General features: G+C 41.4%; 1 protein-coding gene across 10 annotated transcripts in view; it reads right to left on the reverse strand.

Moving 5' to 3' along the window:
• Positions 1–23,466, reverse strand: part of plxna4 (plexin A4) — a 544,272-nt gene that overhangs the window by 514,170 nt on the left and 6,636 nt on the right. For all 10 annotated transcript variants that reach the window (XR_011347889.1, XM_069908052.1, XM_069908051.1 and 7 more), the window contains exons 2-3: positions 22,170–23,447; positions 12,100–12,282 (exon numbers count right to left, since the gene is read on the reverse strand). Coding sequence is in view for 9 of the 10 variants with exons in the window: in XM_069908052.1 (XP_069764153.1) it covers positions 12,100–12,282; positions 22,170–23,321 (1,335 nt within the window). In the remaining variant the exon portion in view is untranslated. The remainder of the gene's footprint in view (positions 1–12,099; positions 12,283–22,169; positions 23,448–23,466) is intronic.

Here is a 23,466-nt window from a genome sequence, read left to right on the forward strand (position 1 = left end):
CCAGGGTTGTAGGCCACTTGGGTGGCATAGGTTCATGGGTAGAAATGGCCTGTTACTGTGCTCGTCTAAATTTAAAATATCCTTTTATTTCCTCCATCTCCCTAGAAGCCTCTTGATGCTTCTATTGAATCTGCTTTCATCATTTCTCCTGTCGTCCACTCCAGACACCTATGCTTCCATCTCCTTTATATACTCTGTACCACCCTTCAAAGCATGCCCTCTGGCACGTGGCACTTTTATCCAGTGGAAAATATTTTTTGACTGTCTACCCTATCAATGCCTCTCAATTTTATAAACTTCTATCAGGTCACCCCTCAAGCTCTGACACTCCAGAGAAATCAACCCAATTTGGATCATCCTCAGCTTATTGAGCGACACGAGCTCATGGGCCTAAAGGACCTATTACCATGCTGGATGTCTAAATTTTACAATTCATAGCTCAAACCCTCAAATCTAGATAACATCTTAGTAAATCTCTTCTGTACCCTTTCCAAAGCCTTCGCATCCATCTAATGGGGAAGCAGGTAATAGCCATAATATTGACCACAATGTTCTTTGGCTTGGCTTCGCGGACGAAGATTTATGGAGGGGGTAAAAAGTCCACGTCAGCTGCAGGCTCGTTTGTGGCTGACAAGTCCGATGCGGGACAGGCAGACACGATTGCAGCGGTTGCAAGGGAAAATTGGTTGGTTGGGGTTGGGTGTTGGGTTTTTCCTCCTTTGCCTTTTGTCAGTGAGGTGGGCTCTGCGGTCTTCTTCAAAGGAGGTTGCTGCCCGCCAAACTGTGAGGCGCCAAGATGCACGGTTTGAGGCGTTATCAGCCCACTGGCGGTGGTCAATGTGGCAGGCACCAAGAGATTTCTTTAGGCAGTCCTTGTACCTTTTCTTTGGTGCACCTCTGTCACGGTGGCCAGTGGAGAGCTCGCCATATAACACGATCTTGGGAAGGCGATGGTCCTCCATTCTGGAGACGTGACCCATCCAGCGCAGCTGGATCTTCAGCAGCGTGGACTCGATGCTGTCGACCTCTGCCATCTCAAGTACTTCGACGTTAGGGGTGTAAGCGCTCCAATGGATGTTGAGGATGGAGCGGAGACAACGCTGGTGGAAGCGTTCTAGGAGCCGTAGGTGGTGCCGGTAGAGGACCCATGATTCGGAGCCGAACAGGAGTATTGACCACAATACAGTCCAATCTATTCTCCTTGTTGTCAAACGACCCATCAAAGTGACATGACGAGAATGACATCTCAAAAAAAAAAACATCCGGGGTTTATGCCCCACCACTGACACAACTGCTCCACCAATTCTAATCTTCTCACTACTCCATATCACTGACAAAGTATTTAGACCTTCAGGGAAACTCAGTCCCCAAAATTACAAAAAAGGATTTGTTCCAGTCACATTTTTATAAATTACTTCATCTCCAAAAATCATGCGTTTCAACAAAGTCTGCCATTCAGCACCCATTCCCTCACATCCCGAGGGAACCCTTGGAATTTAGTCAGTCACAGAACTGTGAGTGTGTGTGTGTGTGTCACAAGGGGGCTGATAAACTTAAGTTCAAAACAGGGCACAGGCCATGACACAGTGATCTGCAAAGGATCAAAATTGCAGAACAAAGCAATAGCATGCATCAGGAAAGAGTAAGACACTAAAATCACTAAATAAGAGCCACACAGATTCACAGAGTTAAAGATAAGCAGTCATCAAGGTGGTCATATAGAACACTAGATTTAAAGAGCATATATATGGATTATAACCAACTTGAACCAATACAAGTTGTCCAAGCTACATAATAAAGGATGGATATTAATACACATATACATTACACACAGAGCAAGTGAAAAAGATATTGAGAGAATATATTGATTGGCAAAGGACGCTGTATTCAAGCAGACTTTAAAAATCACAAGTTTATTAACCACATTATTTTCTTAAGACTTTAATCATGTAGAAAATTTGTGTTTTCATTGAACTTTCACAACTTTTGAATGTTTTCAAACAAGTTGATCTACAGCCAAAGAATGCAGTCATCAATTCACACCCAACAAGTCCTCCAACAGCAGCAAGTTAAATTTGTAGGGGCTTTTCTTGAACTCATGTAAACATTGGCTGAGACACTGGGAGATTAAGAGAGAGAGCAGATGGGAGCCCCACTTCAGATTTTTCCCAAGTTTCTAATGGTGGAGAGCCTTCTCAGATCTGCAAGCTCAAGCCTCCAGCATGCTATCTGAATTCCCAACCTTCCAGTTCAGGACAGAGCAAATTCTCACCCAGTCTCAATTTAGCTCAAGCTGCAACCCATGTGACCAGGCCATTTTCTCCACATAATGCCAATTTGAAGTTTTAGAACATGGCAAGAGATGTCAAGCATTGCCTTCATGAAGTGTTCTCCCATTTCCTGCTCAATCTGGCCAAACAATTTCACACTAATTTCCATTGCTCAGTTTGGCCAACTGAGACTGCAATAACTCCAACTTATTCATGGCTGATCACAAGAGACAGTCTGAATGATTTTACTGTTTGACCCAGAGACACCATTTCTGTCGAGTTCCTATCCCACTGAACAACGCACATAGCAGGAAGTCAGAATTGCCTCCAGGAGGGGTCAAGGGATGAAGTGAAACATTTGACCTTTTTGAGAGCTGCCCATCATTACTCATCCATTTGAGGTCTGCTCTGGCTTTCCCCAGATGATGCAAGCAGAAGAGGACAGAGAGCATCTATCCAGTGAAAAGTATTAACTTTGAGCTGTGCACTCGTGCCGAGCTAAAATACTCCAGTCAACAAAAAACTGAATGCAGTAAAAGTCCAAAAATACGTACTGGACAGGGACTGGGTCGGTCTGGATTTTGCAGATGCTCGAGATGTACTTTTAAAATTCAAATTTAAGGAGGTATAAAGAGATGAACACGTCATTTTTGATAGTTTATTTATAAGCAAATACAGCATGCTTCATTTATCAAAATGAGCAGTTTTAAAGAAAAATAAAGTGGTTGCTTATTGCCATTGTGGGTCTGTGGTGCTTACACATGAACGCACACCAAGGTATGCTAAATTTTCAAAGTTTGAGAGTTTTTGAAAAGTTTGGATTCTCAAGTGGTCCAGATTTCTACTACAAATGCCAATGAATGGTCTAATTTATTGGGACTGTTTATTGCAACAATCTGCCTTTCAGTGTGGATGAATAAAGAAACCGCATCGTAGAAGGATGATGGCATCTTACAATTAAATAATATGCACAAGGGTTTATCAGATGGTATCCAATAATAATCTTGATCAATGTAACATGCAACATCACATCCAGTCTTGTTAGGAATAGGTAGGCTCAGTAAAAATTAAGAAGCATACATTGTGTAATTGTTACAGAATTCCCAGAGGAACGAATTGAATTTTCATTCTCAAGATTTGACACAATCCCAATGCCATCTACAAATTTGCCAATGACACCATGCTTGTCAACAGAATCATGAACAGCAATGAGGAAGCTTACAGGTTGGAGCTAGATCAGCTCGTTGAGTGATGTCACACCAATAACCTTGCACTCAACCTTAGCAAAACCAAGGAGATGATTGTGGACTTCAGGAGAACATGATCCAGTCCTCATCAAAGGCTCAGTAATGGAGAGACTCAAGAAGTTCTAATTACAGGGTGTCAACATCTCCGAGGATCTGTCCTGGAGCCTTCATGCCATCATGAAGAAGGCTCGCCAGTGGCTATATTCTGAAATGTCTGAGAAGATTATATACGTCACCAAAAGACTCTTGAAAACTTCTACAGGTGTACAGTGGATAGCATTCTGGCTGGTTGCATCACTGTCTGGTATGGAGGTACCAATGGTCAGGACAAGAAAAAACTCGAGGATTGTTAACTCAGCCTGCAACATCACGGGCACCAGACTTCACCCCATTGAGGGCATCTAAAAGAGCCGGTGTCTTAAGAAAACACTCCATCCTCAAGGACCTCCCACCTCCCAGGCCATGCCCTCTTCATTCTGCTATCATCAGGACAAAGGTACAGGAGCCTGAAGCCGAGCACTCAGCAGCACATGCTGCCATCATATTCCGGAATGATCAATGAGCCAAAGGCACTGCCTTACTTTGACTTTTCATGCACTTATTATCATTTACTTTTGTAAACTCTGTTTCTATGAAGGTTTGCACTGCACAAAACAACGAATTTTGTGACTTGTTCATGACAAATTCCGATTCTGAGATTTTGCATTGCAAATACTGAGGACTCCCAAGTTATTCAGCAATATTTCCAAGTGTAGCAAAATCCTCCTTGCATTTTTTGAAAAGCAGGGCTCCTCTGCCAGGATTAAAACTTCCAGTTCTCCCATCAATCCTGAACTTTCTTACTTACTGCTAAAAGCGACATTTAGTGACTGCAAGTGTATTAGAATTACAATAAACTCATCAAGCTTACAAATCCACCGCTGTCTTTGGTTCAACAACTTTGTATTCTAATATATTTTTATTTACTGACTGGAACATTTTAGCACAGAAAAATTCATTCATGTATAGGCTCTTGGAAGAATATGCCTAATTAATTGTACTTCCCTCTGAAATCTAAAAAAAAATCCTTTATTCAATTGAATCCATTTCCATCACATTTTCATATTTCATAAGAATGCAACAATTAGACTACAGACCTGTAAACAAGAGCTGGATTTTTACCCATTAGCTGACAATTGAAATTCAACTAATTAGATAAAGAACACTGCCACCATCACGTCAACCTACTACAGGACCTCTATAGAGAGCTCAGTGTGTTACGGTTGCTGCAGAGAAATGGATCGGAGGTCAATCCACAGGACCACAAGAGATCACTAGTGGTTCCCCTCCCCCTCCCCCCAACTACCCACAACAACATGATCTACAGAGATCATTATCTGACGAGGGTGTGCAAAAAAAAAATCACTGATGACCCCTATCACCCCACACACAGCAACTTTCAGCTGCTCCTGTCAGCTGAAAAAAGGTACAGGAGGATCAGAGCCAACACCACCAGGCTGAGGAACTACTTCTTCCCACAGGCAGTGAGAATGGTGAACATCCAAGGGAACTGTTCACACTGACCATTTGAGACTCTTATATTCATGAAACAATATATATGAATACTTGTCCTGATTATGCATTGTTTGGCTGTGTGTTATGGCTAGTTGTGTGTTTGGATGTTTTGCGAGGAATGGAAAACACTGCTTTGTCAGGTTGTACTTGTGCAATCAGATGATAATAAACTTGTCTTGAACTACAAACTGTAATAGCAACCACAACACAACTAGATCTTTTAAAACCTTTACTTGTTCACCAATATCTTCCATAGAAGGAAATATATCATCCTTATCTGAATAACACACAACTCCAAACCCATCAATTACATTCTCAAATGCATTCCCCCCCCCCCCCCACCACCCCATAGAGCAACAATATAGACAATAAATATTGGCCTTGCCAGTGACATTCACATCCAATGAATGAATGAAGAAATGACAAGAAAAATCCCTATTTATGGGGCATTCTCATCTCTTCCCACTCCTTTTGCCATTTTTTTTAAATTACATTTTTGAAAATTAGACAGAGTACTGTAACAGGCCAATTTGGCCCTACAAATCCGTGACACACAATTTACACCACATTAACCTACATTTTTGGAGGGTGGGAGAAAACAGAAACTGGAGCCCCAGAGAAAACCCACAAGGGCACAATATACAAACTCTTTATAGACAGTGCAGGATTTGAACCCAGGTCCAGACCCAATCACTGGCACTGTAAAGGTCTTGCACTAAATGCTATGCCAACCGTGCTGCCCTATTATTCCAAGTCTGTGCCTTGTAGCTACTAACAAGATTCACAGTCAAGTATTTGAATCCATAGAGCACTTGCACACTTGGGTACACCACTCCAGTCTTCAGTTGTCTTATTATTGTGACCAAAGTCAGAAAATCAAGAGGAATCATGATAAATAGATCAAGGCTCTTTCGGCAAGCTTGTAAAATACTAACATAGGAGCATACCAGAGACTGCTACTTAAATCCAAAGTGTTTGGGGAGAGAGGGAGGGGTGGGGATGATTTGGTGCAGAAAGTAGGAGATGGAGAATCTCTGTCCAGGTTATTAGAACATGAACAGGGTCTTTTCAGATAGAAACTAAATGTTGTTTGAAAGTCAGAAAATAGATGTAGAACAAGGGAGAGAACATTGCAGAATGAGGATTCAAGTAGAAATCAAAGTTGAGCACCCCTTGGACCATAATAGGTGCAATAAACCAAATGGATTCCCCTCAATCAGAATTTTCTGTGAACTCCAAGTACCAACTCATTCGTGGTGTACTCCTCACTTTCTATTCTCAGACAGGTTCCAACAAATCCACTGGGTGACCAAGAAAAGGAAACACTTCAAGAATTTATTGATTTGCTCACAGGATGAAGGTCTTACTGTTAGCATAGGAACAGGCCAATCAGCCATCTAGGTCAATAGCGGTGATCTCACTTCATTCCATCAGCTCAGCTTTTACACTAGGTCTTATCTACTTAACTAGTTTCCCCTCGAGTAGGCCTACTCTTGGTTCAACTATTTCTTCTGGTAGATTTTTACATTCTAACTAAACCCAGAAGAAATATTGCTAATAAATCTCTGCTATTCTTTTCCTTGCATCCTTGTTAATATCCCACAAGTGGAAACAGTCACTTTCTAATCTTTCACCAACACCTTGCAACTTCTCTATTCTCATTCCCAGTCCTTTAAGTCTTCTCACCACCCCTCACCCCACCCCAAACATTTCTGTTCAGCTCTGGTACCTCTTGGGAATGGTTCAGTGACCATCCTCGCGCTTGTGAGCAATGACATCAAGTTACTGGCCTGGCATCAGCACCCTCTTGTTCCACTGTAGATTATTGGTAAAAGCTGACGAGAGTTTATCAGGTCTCCAACTTCCTTCATCAAGAATCAAAAGGGACAATAACCTAACCTTAAATTAAGTCATGCTATAAATAAAGAGGCCTATTGCAGAGAGACAACTACTGGCTGCACGGTCTGTGCACCTGCATTTCATTCCGCAATGTTAATGCACGTCCAATCTTGCCTTACAATAAATGTGGCCTTAAGGGAATGCAACATTTTTCTAGATCTGAAATTAGGCCAGCAAGGCTAGATTCATCACAAAGTTTCACCATGCTGCAAAATCTTAAAAAAGATTAGGTGTTCCCTTGAACACTACACAAACTGCTACATATAAATCATGCACAAGTCCCCTGTCAGAATGTTACTCTCCCATCCTCCTCTTAAAATTAACGGTCTGGCTGTTTAATTATATTTGATAAATTTTGATGAGCCATACTCAATTATTCTGTCCAATTATCAATAATCCTGTTCAGCTCAGGATTTTTACCACCCTGAAGGCTAGGAGATCAATTCTTCTTAAATAGAAGGACCCCACTTCGCCTACCATAGTTCAATGGTTTTCTCAAACCACGCACGGCCTGTTTGAACTTAGAGGAAATTAGAAGTGCAACAGTAGAATCCAGTGTTAAATTTGAAGAAACTTGGCATCCACTCAAAAATTATATCATACGAAAATATTGTAACATTTTCTTTGATTTATTGTCTCTTCCCGGTCCTCTTTTGGTTGATGACCAGGCTTCTTATATTTGATGAACGTTGATCTAAGGCTTTCCAGTTTTTTTTTTTGTTTCTTTTCTCGACTTCATTAGATTGGAACAAAGGGTTTATAAAAATGTGTTTGCTTATTTTTTTCCTTCTGATTATGTGGAGATAAGATACTATTATTATGTACTGATTATTGTATATTGTAACTTTTATAATTATCCATCCTTCTCTCTCCATCCATTGTTTATGGTATATTAAAATCAATAAAAAGTGAAAAAGCAAGTAGGATTTTAAGTTTACAAATTGCTATCACATCATACACTGGTGGCTCTCAACTCAATTCAAAAGCTCTTCAGGTATATCCAACAAAAATGCTCCATCCAGTCGCAAATGTTATGCCAAGCAACGTGACACCAGTACTCAAATTGGAATATACAATTTGGTATTGAGACCACTCTGACACTTCTGTTCCCAAAGATCTAAATGACTCCAGCAATATTTCTACCTCTTGAGGGATATTCCTTCTGCAAGTCATCAACTTAGTCCTATTTACTTGACACAAAGCAAAAGGAAATTTCAACTTGATTTAAAAAGACAATGACATTGGAATCATATTGTACACTTCTTCCCTAACAAGCTGTTGGGAAATAAATTACAATTTATACACGCAGTTCGTTAAAACTGCCTCCGTTGAAATACAATTAGCGAATGTAATAATCGGTTCATGATGATGTAGTCACACACATGGTGTGCTGTGCAAATCTGAACATCTTTGGTAGAGTGCTTATTTCATTGTTCAAGCCCGGGGTTCCAGTCTACATTTTTTATCTGCACAAGGCCTTTCCAAAGAGGATTGCCTGAAAGCAAGATGGAGCACAACTGACTGATATGATGCCAAGAATTGACCCAAACAAAATCCACCCCATCATCCTATGTCACCGAGACCACCCCCATCATATCAAAGTCATGAATAAGCTGCCCGTACATGTTGCTCCCAAGGTGTACATGTAACAAACACAAGTACAACACGATGAATTGTTAGGCACACATCCACATGGACTAAATCTTGTTTGGGTCCTCCCTCAATCAAAGACAAAACTCTCTTTACTTACCAATTTCTCTCCTCACTGAAAAAGATCAGAAGGAAGCATTTACTCCAATGCCAAAGCATGCACCCCAGCCATTCGAACATAAATATTTTGTGCGTTTTCAGTTGAATTTTTCTTTTTAACCCCAGGAATTGTGGGTTTTAATCAAACCAACAGAACAACACCCCGTTCACTCCTGCCTTTTATGGACCTGTCCGTCTCTTGTGCATTCACTTGTTCGACTGCTTGGGGTTGACCAATCCATTGCAAAGATGATGAAATGTATTGTAATTTTGTTTTCTTATTAACTAGCTTTTGCTCCTTTCACTGTATATTGGTGAGAAAAATGTCTTGTTCCCAACCTGCCCAAATTTAATTGGCTTTTTATTGATTTTCTGAGCCAAAAGAAATGAGCTCTCTCAAGTTCTTTTAAGAACTTCAATAGATACTATCTACCGAGGCATATTTCAATCCTTTGCCTCTTTCAGGGAAAATTCAGAAGTATTTTCTGGATAATAGTAGACGTGTCAGCTTCCAGACCCTTGCATGGCTCCAAGCCACACATCATCTTCAGAAATTCCTCAGCATAATTGTGAAAAATATTTGATACGTGGCCTTGGGATAGTTATTTTTGAAAATCAACCCACATGATGTGGACATTGAAAATATTTATAACAGGCAATTTGCAGCAATACTCATCTCTCCTAGAATGTACTTCAATTCACAATTCTTGAACCCCGATTCGTAAATGAAATTTCGAAGCAATTGAGATAGATTTGTGGCACGCACTTCAAACTATACTTTGCCACTAATGGAGCATTTCTCTCGTTGACCTGTTACCGTCAAAGTGGAGTTGGGAATCCCAAAAGGGAAGATGTCTGAGCTGCCAGACGCTAGTCTTTAATGAAATCATCCATGACTGATGCTGGTCATTCAGCCCATCGTGACCATGACAGATCTAAAGAGTTACACAATTCGTCTCATTCATCGTAGACCTTCTCTGGAGAACTGCAATTTGTACTTTCTATTCCTTGCAATTTGTACTTTCTATTCCAAGTGCATTATATTGTGTTTATGTACACTACAAGTTCATTCTTATGGAATAAGAGCCACATTTATAAAGACCACCAATTTAATTAATATGCTACAGTGTAAAAGTGAAATTTAACCCCATCAACATTGCAAAGTTAAACATCAACATTAATGTTCTGTCAGATTTATAACATTACTCATCTAACTTAACTCGCTTTAATTAATATGCATATCAAATACTAGAAACCAACAAGCATTAACTGCAACACAGGAAAAACCACAATGAGATCTCAAAACAATTAAATTCTGGCACACGGGGGCCATGAAAATTAATTTGAAACGAATATTTATCACTTTAAGAGCATGATCAAATAATTCTCAAAAAGAACAAAACTGCAGAATTCATATTCTATTGTAATTATTGTATTGGGTGGCATGGTTAGTGTAGCGGTTAGAGCAACATTTTTATAGCGCCAGCGATCAGGACCAGGGTTCGAATTCAACGCTGTCTGTAAGAAGTTTGTACATTCTCCCCATATCTGCGTGGGTTTTCTTTGGGGGGTCCGGTTTCCTCCCTCTGTTCAAAATGCACCGGGGTTGTAGGTTAATTGGGTGTAAATTGGGCGGCCGGACTCCTGGGCTGAAATGCCTGTTACCGTGTTGTGTCCAAATCCAATTATTATTCATGTATACATTTAAGGATGATATTTCTTCATCGTAGTCATCGACTATTTCATTCCTCTCAAAGATTAATTCAATCCTCCACAATAAAACTACTGTTAATTACAGTTAATAAGAGTCTACATAATAACCCAATGCTGGGAGGAAGACCTCTTCACCAATATCAAATCCAAATATGTGCACGTTTTCAAGACAAAAGGTTGGGTATGGTGAGGCAGTATGAAGAATGCTCACCATTCACTCAATCTTCAGTTTCACACACTGCTCAAGTAGTGTGGGATCATATCAATTAACTTCAGCAGGTTCAATTAATCTATTTTAATTACAACTGCTCAAAAGTTAAATTCCTTAATTTTGAAAACAGATGCTGTGTCTCAAAACCACATGGCCATCAAATTCACGTGTCTTCCTGTTATTGAAGTTCTCCAAATTTCATCCATTTCAACTCAGTGAAACAGCTCATGGTTTAGGTAGGCATCATTTTGAGCCAGGGTTAATCCCACCATCCCATGGGTTTCAGACACCTCTCACTCTGAGCTTCAATGATTACCATGATCCCACATCAAAAATTCTCATCAGATGGAAAGACCATTAGAAAATATACATGACAGAAAGTCACCAACTAGCTTTATGTCCATGCCAATCATTGAACCTCATCAGTCCTTGCAAAACTTGGTCTGTTAACCTGTAGGACATGGTTCTTTGAGTACACAAAGTGCTTTTTCAATGTAATGAGAGTTTCTCCCTCTACTCCTCTTTCTGACAGAGTTTTAGACCATGACAGTCCTCCGAGGAGGAAGTTAACAAAATTCTCATGTCCTGTTTAATGCTTTTACTTATTAGTTTAAAGCATTTGATATTTGACCTTTCTTCTGTACTAGCTATAAGTGAAATTGGTAATTATGAACTGGTACCATTTTGGAGAAGTTTTAATGGTCCTGAATTTGGGAATAGTCTGACAATAGAGAAACGACTGCCAACACTATTTTACATGGAAAATCAGTGAGGCAATAAACAGGCTAGTACATCCATATGTAACAGTATGGTTTTCAAAGACATAAAAAGGTGTTATCTGCCCCTACCTCACAATGGACCTGTTACTTGTGCATCTTCATGGAACATGTTACCAGCTAAGGTACAGACATGAACTAGAGACCACATATGCCTTGGATGCTGATGTGAGATTCAAACTCACATTATTATTGCACGCAAGAATCATGACATATTCCATTAGGAGTTCGCAGGTCAATGGAATAAGAGTTGATGCTCAAAGTGCCAGTGGAAATTATGTAATCAAAAGCCATTTGTTTTCTTCAGCAAGCCTCAACACATCTCAAGCATTTGCTCACGACTCAAAAAAAAAGTCACTGATGTACTTGATCCTTACCCCTCAATTGCCACTAGTCCAACATCCAACACAATAATCCTTAATATTGTTCATCTCCATTTCAATACCAAGCAATGTCCATTCTGCAGTCATGCACCAATGTTTGCAGCAAATTCTAAGCAACTCCAGTACACTGGTCGCAGAAGAAAACATTCATACTAGGAAATGTGAATTGCAGTATCAAGTACAACAAAACACATGACTCTAGCTGTCAACACAAAAATAAAACTGGGAGCTGCAAAAGCCACCTCGTGCATCAACAACCAAGGGAACGTAGGAGAGAGAAAAAACAGCTTTTCTTACCTTTTTCAGCTTTCCGCTTTTTGTGCCCACAAACGCCAGTGAGTGGTTGTTGTAAACATACGAGATCACTGAGGTCATCCGATCCCTGTCCTCTGAGAACAGGGGAATTCCCTGCATGAGAGTGGAACCGCCCAATGGAGCATTAATGTCCAAGCCACAAAAGTTGTCGTCAATTGGAACAGGCTGCGCAAGGAAGAGAAAACGGTATCAATAGTTAAAACTTACTCCAAAACAATCGTAATTAAACATGCATTAATCTTTGTTCAGGTACATAGCCTGCACAGACAGATGTCACAATGATATATCTGTGATGTGCTATCAATAACTCCAAAGACTAGAAGTTACCTGACTGATAGGTTTTTATTACCATAAACAGAAGACATGTCTCATGTTGCTAACCCGAAATCAGAGCTTGTTCTGGGGAGGGGTTATGGTGTTGCTGCCTTTATTTGGGGGCTCAAGGGGGAAGGAGCCACAGGTACAATCAGCAAGGGGCAGGCCAGCAATACACAGTAGTTCCACCACAGTATGTTTCATGGGTACTTTTTAAAAATTCTTTCAATTTATAATTAAGAAGCAAACATGAGATGTGGTAGATGATTTTTGCCAGCAATGTTTTATTAAATTTAACACTTTTTTTTTTAAATTACTTTAAATGTTAAATTTAGACATACAGCACAGTAACAGAATAGCAACAGACACCTTCCAGTCCAGAAGCCCATAGCATCCAATACCCCAATTAACCTACAACCCCTGTACATTTTGAAGGGTGGGAGGAAATCAGACCACACAGAAGAAACCTACACAGATACGGGGAGAATATACAAAATTCATACAGACAGGGCCAGATTGTAACGCAGGTCGCCGGTGTTGTGCTATTCACTACATTAACCGTGCAACAAAATACTCTATATAGAATAAGTCAAGTAATGAACAGAAAACCCCAATTAAAATAGCATAATCTTCAACAATTATCCTTTTACAGGTTAACAAAAGATAGGGGGTTTAAATCAAGGAAAAAAAATGGACATACATCAAGTAAAGGAAATTGTTATCTAACAAGTCACCCAAATTCTACAGAGGATATTCAAGAAAACTTAAAGAAATTAAGAAGACAAAAAAAAAATGGAGACATGTATTAACCTTGGGATTTTTCTTAATCATACTCGCCAAGAGTTTGGATGGCTGGGTTTATTCCCATTGGAATGTCAGATAGAGGGGTGACCTTGCATAGAGATTGACAAAATCAGTGGCAAAGGTAATGCTGGTTTTTATTCTGTGAGAAATAGAATACAAGAGCAAGGATATGATGTTAAGGCTTTCTAAGTCATTGGTGAGATCTTCCTAGAGATATTGTGATCTGCTTGGGCTCCTCATTTAAGAAGTGCTGATGTTGGAAAGGGTTCAAAGCAGGTTCAATAGGATGATTCCAGGAATGAAAGAGTTCTATGAGGAGTGTATGACAGCTCTTGGCCTGTATTCATTGGTATTTAGGAGAATGGGATGGGGAGAAGATCTCATTGAAATATTTTGAATTTGAAAGTGTGGACAGAGTAAACGTACAAAGGTTGTTTCCCATGATGGGAGACTTCAGCTCACAAGTCCTTGCTGCCCAGTTAACATACATCCCCAGTACATATTCATGGGCCCAAATTAAAAGGTTGGCCACCCCCAAGAGAGAACAACTTCAGGAATGAAAAGTTTGTGTTTGGAACAGAGATTCAGAGGGTGGTAAATCAGTGGAATTTATTGCCACAGGTGGTTATGGAGGCCAGATGATTAGGTGTACTTAAGGCTGAGATTGAGGAGAAGGCCAGGAAGTGGGGCTGAGTGGGGAAAATTTATCAGCTCATGATTAAATGGCAGGGATGGGCTGAATAGCCTATTTCTGCTCCTACATTTTTAGGACTTGTAGAAGTGAAGGCAGATACTCTCACAACGTTTGCAAAGTATCCAGACAAACACAAGTTACCTTGCATGGAGGTGGTAACTCTGGAATTTGTTGCCAGTTGAGGAGGCCAGGTCATTGGGACATTTATGACAGAGATTGATATTTTAGATTAACCAGGGCTTCAAACATTATGCAGTGAAGACCAGGCATTGGGAGCGGAGTAGGAAAATGGATCAGATTGTGATTAAATGGCCAGGCAGACTTAATGGGTTGAATGGCTTATTTCTGCTAAAACCTAATGTGTGGTTTTCTATTGGTTGAGAGATGAATATTTACAAGTACTCCTCTGCAAAAAGACACGAAGACAGGCAGGCAGCTTGGGCTAGTGTGGAATACTTGAGCGAAAAGGCCTGTTTCTGTTCTGTATACCACTGTAAAGTAAATCCAGAAGATTTATGACCAGCCTAAGAGTTCAAATGGGAACACAGGTGTTGTTTTTGATGAGCTGTTATACCAACAGCGCTCCCTTACTGCTACACAAGGGTCGGATATCTTTAAGATAATATGTCTTAATTGCCTGAGTAGCAAAAGTTTCAAAATAAAATACTGTAAATAGATTATTGACTTGTTCTGTAATTTAAAACCTTGTGTCCAGTACAATAGCCTTCGGTTTTAACTTGCACTACTGATCAATACAATATTACTCTCAGTTTCAGAGTGCAGGAGGTGTGAGACATCACAATGGAAAAGACATGCCTTTTGTATTTAAAGAATTTATCTCGTGCATTTGTTGCCTAATAACAATTACAGCATGAAAACAGGCCATTTTGGCTCTTCTAGTCCGCACTAAACTAAGTACTCTCCTCTAGTCCCACCTACCTTTGAAACCCTGGTTAATCTGCCCATAACCCTCCATTCCTCTCCTATCCATATACCAACCAATTTTTTCCTTAAATGACAAAATTTACCCTACCGCCACTCCTTCTCCCGGAAGCTCATTCCACACAGCCACCACTCTGAGTAAAGAAGTTCCCCCTCGTGTTATTTCTAAACCTTTTCCCCTCAACTCGTGACCTCTTGTTTCAATCTCTCCCATTCTCAATGGAAAAAGCCTATCCACATCAAATTTATCTATCCCTCTCATAAATACCTCTATCAAATCCCCTCTCAACCTTCTACACGCCAAAGAATAATGAGCTAATTTTCTCAATCTTTCTTTGTAATCTGGATGCTAAAACCCAGGTAACATTTTTGTAAATCTTCTCTGCACCCTCTACCTTGTTGATAGCCTTCCTGTATTTTGGTGACCAGGACTGAATACAGTATTCCAAATTTGGCCTTACTAATGCCTTGAACAGTTTCAACATCATTTCCCAAATCTTGTATTCTATGCATTGATTTATAAAGGCCAGCAAACTAAAAGCCTTCTTCACCTCCCTCTCCACCTGAGATTCTACCTTCAGGGGACGATGCACCGTTATTCCTAGATCTTTCTGCTCCACTGCATCCCTCAATGCCCTCCCGTTTACTATGCATGCCCTGTTTTGATTATTCCTACTAAAATGAAATACTTCACACTTCTCAGCATTAAACTCCATCTGCCATCTTTTTAGCCCACTCTTCTAAGCACTCCAAATCCTTCTGCAATCTTTGAAAACCTTTTCATCATCCAGAATTCCACCTACTTTAGTATCATTCACATATTTACTAATCCAAATTACCACCCCATAAAGAGTATGTCATACAGCAATTAGCCCAATACAGATCCCTGAGGCACACTGCTTGTCACCAGCCTCCAGCCTAACAGTTATCCACTACGACTCTCCGGCATGTCCCTTCCAGCCACTGTTGAATCCCATTTGACTATCTCAAAATGAATACCTAATAACTGTACCTTCCTAACTAATTGTCCATGCAGAATCTTAAAGGCCTTACTGGTCCATATAGACAACATCCACTGCTCTACCCTCATCAACATTCCTAGTCACCTCTTCAAAAAATTCAACAAGATTGGTCAAACATGACCTCTCATGCACAAATCCATGTTGCTTGTTCCTGATCAGACAGACCGGTCTTTCCTGATCCTTTCCATTAATTTACCTACCACAGATGCCAAAATTACAGTCCGATAATTGCTAGGCTTGATCCTCAAACTCTTTTTAAACAAAGGAACCACATGTGCGATACGCCAGTCCTCCAGCACTAATCCCATCTCTAATGACATTTGAAAAATCACCGTCAGAGTCTCTGCTATTTCCTCACTAACTCCTCTCAAGAAGTATCCTCCCACATTTAAAGTTGTCATCATTGTTAGGAATTAATTATCCTCAAATTGTTCCCAGTTTGACTGAACGTAGAAGGTTCAAAATGCCATTCCAGGGATTTAAAAATGAAATAATCTAGCTGATACTCAGTACCATATTGATGTGTCAGAGGTGCCATTTTTTGATAAAGGATGAAATCAAGGCCTTTCCTACACACAGATGAGTGTAATGACACACTCCGCACTATTACAGAGAAGAAGTGACACCCCTCAACAGTAATGCCGTAAGGAGTTTGTCCATCTCTCCACGTATGCGTTGGTTTCCCCTGGGTGTCCAGATTGCCAATCACCCTTCAAAAAGATGTGCAGGTTAACTGGGGTATTTGAACAGCACAGGTTTCATGGGTCAGAAGGGCCTGTTACTGTCCTGTACATCCAAATTTAAATTTAGATGCAAAAACAAATCCTCAAGCAAATTATCTGGTCGTCATCTCTCTCATTTCACTGGGATATTTCTGTGCACAAATTGGCTGCTATTTTTCCTACAATTATGTGGAGGCTGCACTCTCAAACTTGCATCACTGGCTCAGAAGTACTTAATTATTCTCTAAAGTGCTGCAAAACCTGATGTAATTCGTATATATAAATGAATAAAAGGAACATCCAGAACCAAACTTCTCCAAGTTGCCAATTACCCATGTGAATGGGTCCCGAATCTTTAAACTGACCTGATGGGAAGAAAGCATCTGCTTTCACCATCATCCCAAGAAGTATCACCCTGCAACCACAAAGTGATTGATCTAGCAAACCCACTGAAAATAGTCACAATCTTACAACTAACATCAAGTTGCAGCAAAACTAGAAGCTTCAGTTCAGAGAACAGTTCTTCTCTAAATTAGTTTGAAGGAAAGGGAATTCATTTTACACTAATAGAACTACAGGCACCTCATCACCCATTTGGAATGCACTGGTCAACACCTGGTGGTTTTTTTAAAAAACTTCCATCCATAATTGCACTGACTTTATAGAGATTGCAATGAATGTGCATGGGGTCAGCACTAAATACTGGTGAAGGGCACAGCAAGGCGAGCAGCTCTTGTTTCCCAAGCAAATCGCCAAAAGAACTTGCATTTTCAAGTGACCTGAAATGTAAAGAATGTCCTGGGGAAGGAAGAGTTTGTAAATAAAAAGGAGGCAGGAGTGAAGGAAAAGAAATCAAAGAGTTGTCAGAATTATTTTCACTTCCTGACCACCCTTTGATATCCTTATGAATCAAAGATAAAAAGGGAACAGACCAGATCTTCCAAAATGCATACCAGGTCACCAGTGAACCCAGGCCTAATATTTACAGACTAATAGCGCAAATCCTGCATCAATTTTATATCCACGAGAAGAGTAATAACTTGGATTTTCTTTAATAACTTTAAAGAGTCGACAATGGTTTTATGAAAGGCAAATAGTGTTCGACAAATTCCCTGGAGTTCTTTGTGCATTTATGAAGGAACCAAGAGATGGAATGTTTTTGAATTTCCAGAACATATTCAATAAGGTGCGACATGAAAGATTGCTATGCAAGATCACATGCAATTGGGGGAACTATATTGGCATGGATAGAGGAATTAAAACAGAGTTGGTAAAGTTGTCAACCTTGGATTGGCAATCAATAACTAGTGGATTTTCCATGCGAATCAGTACTGCAATCCCAACTGTTTGTTATCTATACTGTTGGCTTGAATAAAGGGATTCAGTCTTCTATAGTCAAATTTGCTAACGAAACAAAGATGGCAAGTTAAGATGAGGATACAAAGACCCCACAAAGGTATGCATGTATATAAATACATACATTTAAGTATGTGAGGTTATCTGCTTTGAAACGAAGGATGAAAAAGCAGACAAACAAACCAAAACTACAAAATGTTGCAGGATAAAGGAACATGGGGATGCCAATACATGAAGCACCAAAAGATAAAATGCAGGGACACCAAGTAATTGGGAAGGCAAATAGAAGGTTGGACCTTGTTGCCAGGGAGGTTGCTCTGCAAATTAACAAATCACCATTGAAATCACCCCTGCAAATATTCTGCACATATTTGGACTCCATCATTAAGGCAGGATGTACTTGCACTGAAGGCAATGCAGGGTAAGTTCATTAGCTTGATTCTTGGGAAGAAGCGATTGGTGTACAAAGATAGTACAGGATGGGCCTCTTCTCATTGGAGTTAAGGAAAATGACAAACAATATTAATGAACCATGAGACTTTTCCTAATGGGGTTTGGTTGCCAAATTATGTGTTCTATTCAGATGAAGAGATATTAATCTCAGAGAATGAAGAATCTTTAGAATGTTAACCCAGAGAGGCTGGGAGGCAATAGCTGAATATGTTCAAGGCAGAGATTGACAGACATAAACAATAGGGGTTCCAAGGGAATGGAAAAAGTAATGCTGAAGCTAATATTGAATTAGTTTTGATCTTATTCGAGGTTGGAGAAGGTTTCAGGGGATAATTAACCTGCTCTCGTGCTCTTAAACCATTCCACAGATTACTTATTGGAGAACCATAAAATGATATGAACAGAAAGGAAAGCAAGTCGAGAAAAATTATTTTACAGCAATACAAACAGTCTGTTGACATGAACTCACTGTCACTTTTTTCCCCCCCTTTCAGATGTTGTGGATGGCAAGGTTCTCCTTTTTGACTTTGGGAGTGAAACACAATCATCTACAGACACTGCAACTCCAGTAAAAATACATAAATATGGGAGGAGCTCAGCCACTCTTGCAGCGTCCATATTACTGGCATTTTACACCCAAACTCTTCTTCAAGGAAGAAGCAAAGACCACAAAAGTGCAAGAATAAACAGACTAAAGACTGCCCAGAAGAGGAGTCCAGACCAACAAATGGTGTTAATCAGATAAGAGGTGAGAATTGATTTTCGCTCTGTGAAAGGAGACAGAGGGAAAGGGAGTCAGAGCTGGGGGGAAAGGGGTGGTTTTAATGGCATCTGGTTGGAAGGCACCCAGACAGATGATCAGGTGTTTTTCCTCTAATGTGCAGGTAGTCTAGCAGAGCACGAGACCATGGACAGGCTTGTCAGCAAGGGAATGGAGACAGGGAATTGAAATGGGTGGCTACTGGGAGAATTTATAACTGCCATAGGAATTTGCAGCTTGGAATACAGAGGGTCTACATCAGATTTCAAGAGAGCTACAACAATGGCATGATGGAAGTTGCCTGGTGAAGCAACAGTTGATGGGCAAAGTTGGCCTGGTTGTGGTGCAATGGAAGTGGAGATAGGACAATCAAACCAGACTGGCAGGCAAAACCGACACAGGTACTCATATCTGGTTGCACACATTATGCATATACATTGAAAGATTGTAGTTACAAGATTAAACAGCAAAATGCCAATGAACTGAAAATTGTCATCAAATAAAACAAAAACTGAGACAGCTGAGCTAGCTCGGCAGAAGCCAGAACTGAAACAATATGCTTCCTGATATGTGACATGACACAGCACATGGTTCATTTACATCCTTAAACCATCAGAACATTCTGCTTTAATATCCACACAGTATTGTGTATAATTCATCAGCCCTAAAGTCACAAATAAATCACCAGCCTTACAAGGATTATAAAAAACACTTCAAAACTGTACATGTCTCACTCAAATTAATTTTATCTTATTTGAAATAAGATTTCTATTTTTTTTCCCCACTGATACTACAAAAATTAATCAGGAAATGCCAAGTGCCTATTAAAAGATAATGAAGAATTTTGTCACTGCAAACATTAAATCATGTACCAATGCAAATGAATACTAGTCATGAAATCACTGCACATTCTTCATACTCACCCATAAAGTCTAAAGTTATGGGTTTAAATCTCCATTGAAATGTCTGCACAAGTTGATACATACAAGAGGCGAAAGGGTTAAAGGATTTGCCCTGAGAAACTGAAATGAGGCTCATGTGAACCTTAAACTAGTTGGGACAAATAGAATTGGATACAAAAATTATAGCAAATCATGTAAAAGGCTGGGGACTATTACAATTTAAATGAAGGGTTTAATTGATATGCCACCTCGGAATTGAAAGTACTATTAAGGTAGTACTATTAAGGTATTTTCCTGGGCAACACTCCTTCAAACATCAAATGCAAGTTAATTGGTCACTCATATATTGTTTTTGTTGGCCTTTGCTCTGTGCAACATAGCTTCTTCTAAACACTTGGACCAACAGCAAGCACACTTCAAAAATCAATTCTACAAATCTTCTTCTACAAGATTAAATAAAAAGATTTCTTTCTTGGTTGCAAATTATAATGGATTTTCAGAATCTTAGATTTGTTACAAAATTTGAAGCTGGGGTCGTAATTTCATGAACTTTTACACCCAATGCAAAGAACCATTGTTCATATGCATCCCAAAGAGCAGGATACTTATCTCATGTCATTTAACCAAACCCAAGTCCTGTTTGCAAACACACTTGCTTAGGTCATTGTGATCAGAGAGCCCCAGAGAGGAAAGATTCAAGTACCACAATCTTTAAAACAAAATGAACTGACTCTGCATGAGTGCTAAAATGCACATTGAATGCTTGATGAGGAGAGGGGGAAATCCAAGAGTTGGCTCTTAGGTGCAATACTCAATTCAGCCCACAACGACCTTCATTGTGAAACTTTTTTTGAAGACCGACATTGGCAATGAAGAATCATTATTAGGGCATCCCATGAAGTGTGAAGTGAACTCTTAACACTCTCTACCTGTGAAATACCAAACTGCACTCACAGCATCAATCACCATGGTTCTACCATGACACCCAATAGCAAAACACAGTTGAAAGTACATGTCCTAGTTCTTTCAGGTGAGTGGAAATGTCAATTTTTAATTAAACTCATTGTCCATCTTGGAATACTGAACCTGGAGAAACGTTATCATAAATGTTAACTGCCATTAGATCATGCAAGGGTGGTGGAGTTTTAGACCTACTTCATCAAATGCATCCCAGTTTCCAGTCACTTCCAAATCCACTGAACAACACCAAATGCCTCCACTATGTAACATTCATGCTGACCTCACTCAATAGTCGGGACCAAAGATGGACAAACACCACTGACTTCCTCTCCACATGCAGTTTCTCCAAATTCTTGTATGCGCACTCAATATCAAAATAGAATTGGTGTGTCTCATGGCAAACTAAACATTCTTAAAAATCTGCCCTTACACAGCACCTGCCACAATGTGGGGACATCTCGGAGCGCTTGAAAGTGCAGGACTTATTGATATGCAGTCACTTTGGGATTCAGAATAGCCAGTTTGTGTTCAGCAAGTGATCACAATTAGCGATGTAATAAATGGTGAAAGCAGTAGACAAGATACATCAATATTACTGAGGAAACATAGGTCAAGGTCCCATTCCAAAAACGGCACCCCCTCAACCAATGGAAATCTGTCCATACCAATCCAACCTGCCAGCATTTGGTCCATATTTTTCTGTGCCTTAGGTGATTTAAATGCTGATCCAGATAGGGGCTGTGACTCTGCTTCTACTACTCCCTCAGGTGATTCAGATGCCTACCGCTCTGGATGCACAAGGACCTCCTTGGATACCCACTAAGCAGCTTCAGCCTACATCAGTGGTTCTCTCTCTCTTTCCCCCCCCCCTCACATACCACCGCAAGTGATCCCTGACTTACTTGAGAACCACTGTTATCTATCTTCTAGTTGTATTAAGGAGAGGAGGGGCATTTCCTTCCAGAACCCTCAGGATGTAATACAAGGACAATCACGTCCCCTCTCAACCTCCTCCAGCCCTGTGGAACCCCACCCAGGCCCGCCTCTCAGTGGACGCTTGCCGGCGCAAATCGGGGGGGGGAGGGGGGGGGGAAGGACACGGTCGCACGGGGCGAGCCTTACCGCGGGGACGCACTGGATATCCTTGACTTTGAGCCAGGCGAGGTCCAGCAAGCCTTCCCCCCGATAGCAGGACTGCAGACGCTTCTTGATGCGCTGGTTGATCGAGTTGAGCACGAACAGACAGAGCACGGACTCGTCAGGCGGCTGGCGGCGCTGCTTCTGGCCCTTGGAGAAGACGGCGAAGAGCACATCGTCGTGGTCGGGGCGGATGCCCAGCGAGCGAGCCAGGACCGGACCGGCTCTGGACAGGTGGGCAGCCTGCAACAGCCGGTACTCCACCCCGTCCTTCACGCAACCGATGGGCATCTCCACGTACGAATTGAAGGTGGTGTCGGCCTGGCACAAGCGCACCAGCTTGGAGGTGTAAACACGCTGGCGGGTGGAGCCGGGTCCGGCGTGGACCAGCTCGGGCTGCAGGGTCAGGAAGTAGACGAAGGCAGAGCTGCTGAAACCGTAGATATAATAGATGTCAAAATCGGGGATGATGGTGAAAGTGTCGGAGGGGATCTTGATGAGCGAGGCCACAAATTCGTCGTGGAAGACGTAGGAGAACATCTCGTCTGCCTCGGGGTTGGTGGCCAGCAAGCGGCTGGAGATGGTGGGGAAGTACTCGGGTTTGCCATCCACCGCCGTGGCGACGAACAGCTTGGAGCCTTGCCCCTGGTCCGCCACGATCACCCCGAAGACCGAGCCGCTGTCATTGACCCCGCTCAGGTAGTGTTCCTTCTTGTGAAACGGCTCGCCCAGCTTGAAGAGGTCATCGAGCCTCAGCACCTTGCAAATGCCCTGGTACAGGCTCCCGCAGGCGATCAGCCGCCGCTCGCCCTGGTCGATCAGCAACATCTTGTTCACGTTGTCGGTGAGGCGCAGGGGCTCGCTGCATGGCTGCACGATGCGGGGCGGGTAGCAATCCGGGTTGTCCTCGTCCGGGCCCGTCTGGTGTGCCACCAGCAACTGCAGGTCGCCGGAGAGTTTGTAGATCCTGTTCACCGCCCCCAGGTACACGCTCCCCGTGCGCTCGTCCACCGCCAAATGGTTGAACCCCCAGTCCGCCTTCTCTCCTCGGAAGGTCTTGTACTCTTGGGGAAGCGCCTCTCGCCGGCCGGACACCACCACCAACAGCAAGTGGAAGTAGATGAAGCTCCCTGCCATCTTCCGACTTTTTCTGCTGGCGTGTTGATTCTGAATCGGCTCCTCTCGCCTGAAGTTTTATTCCCAGCCGGAGCACGCAGCTACATCCTGCCCACCACTGGACGGCCGGCCCTTAGCATCGTGACCCTGGAAAGGGGTTGGGGGG

This window comes from Narcine bancroftii, chromosome 13, assembly GCF_036971445.1.
Source record: "Narcine bancroftii isolate sNarBan1 chromosome 13, sNarBan1.hap1, whole genome shotgun sequence".
Classification (NCBI taxonomy): domain Eukaryota; kingdom Metazoa; phylum Chordata; class Chondrichthyes; order Torpediniformes; family Narcinidae; genus Narcine; species Narcine bancroftii.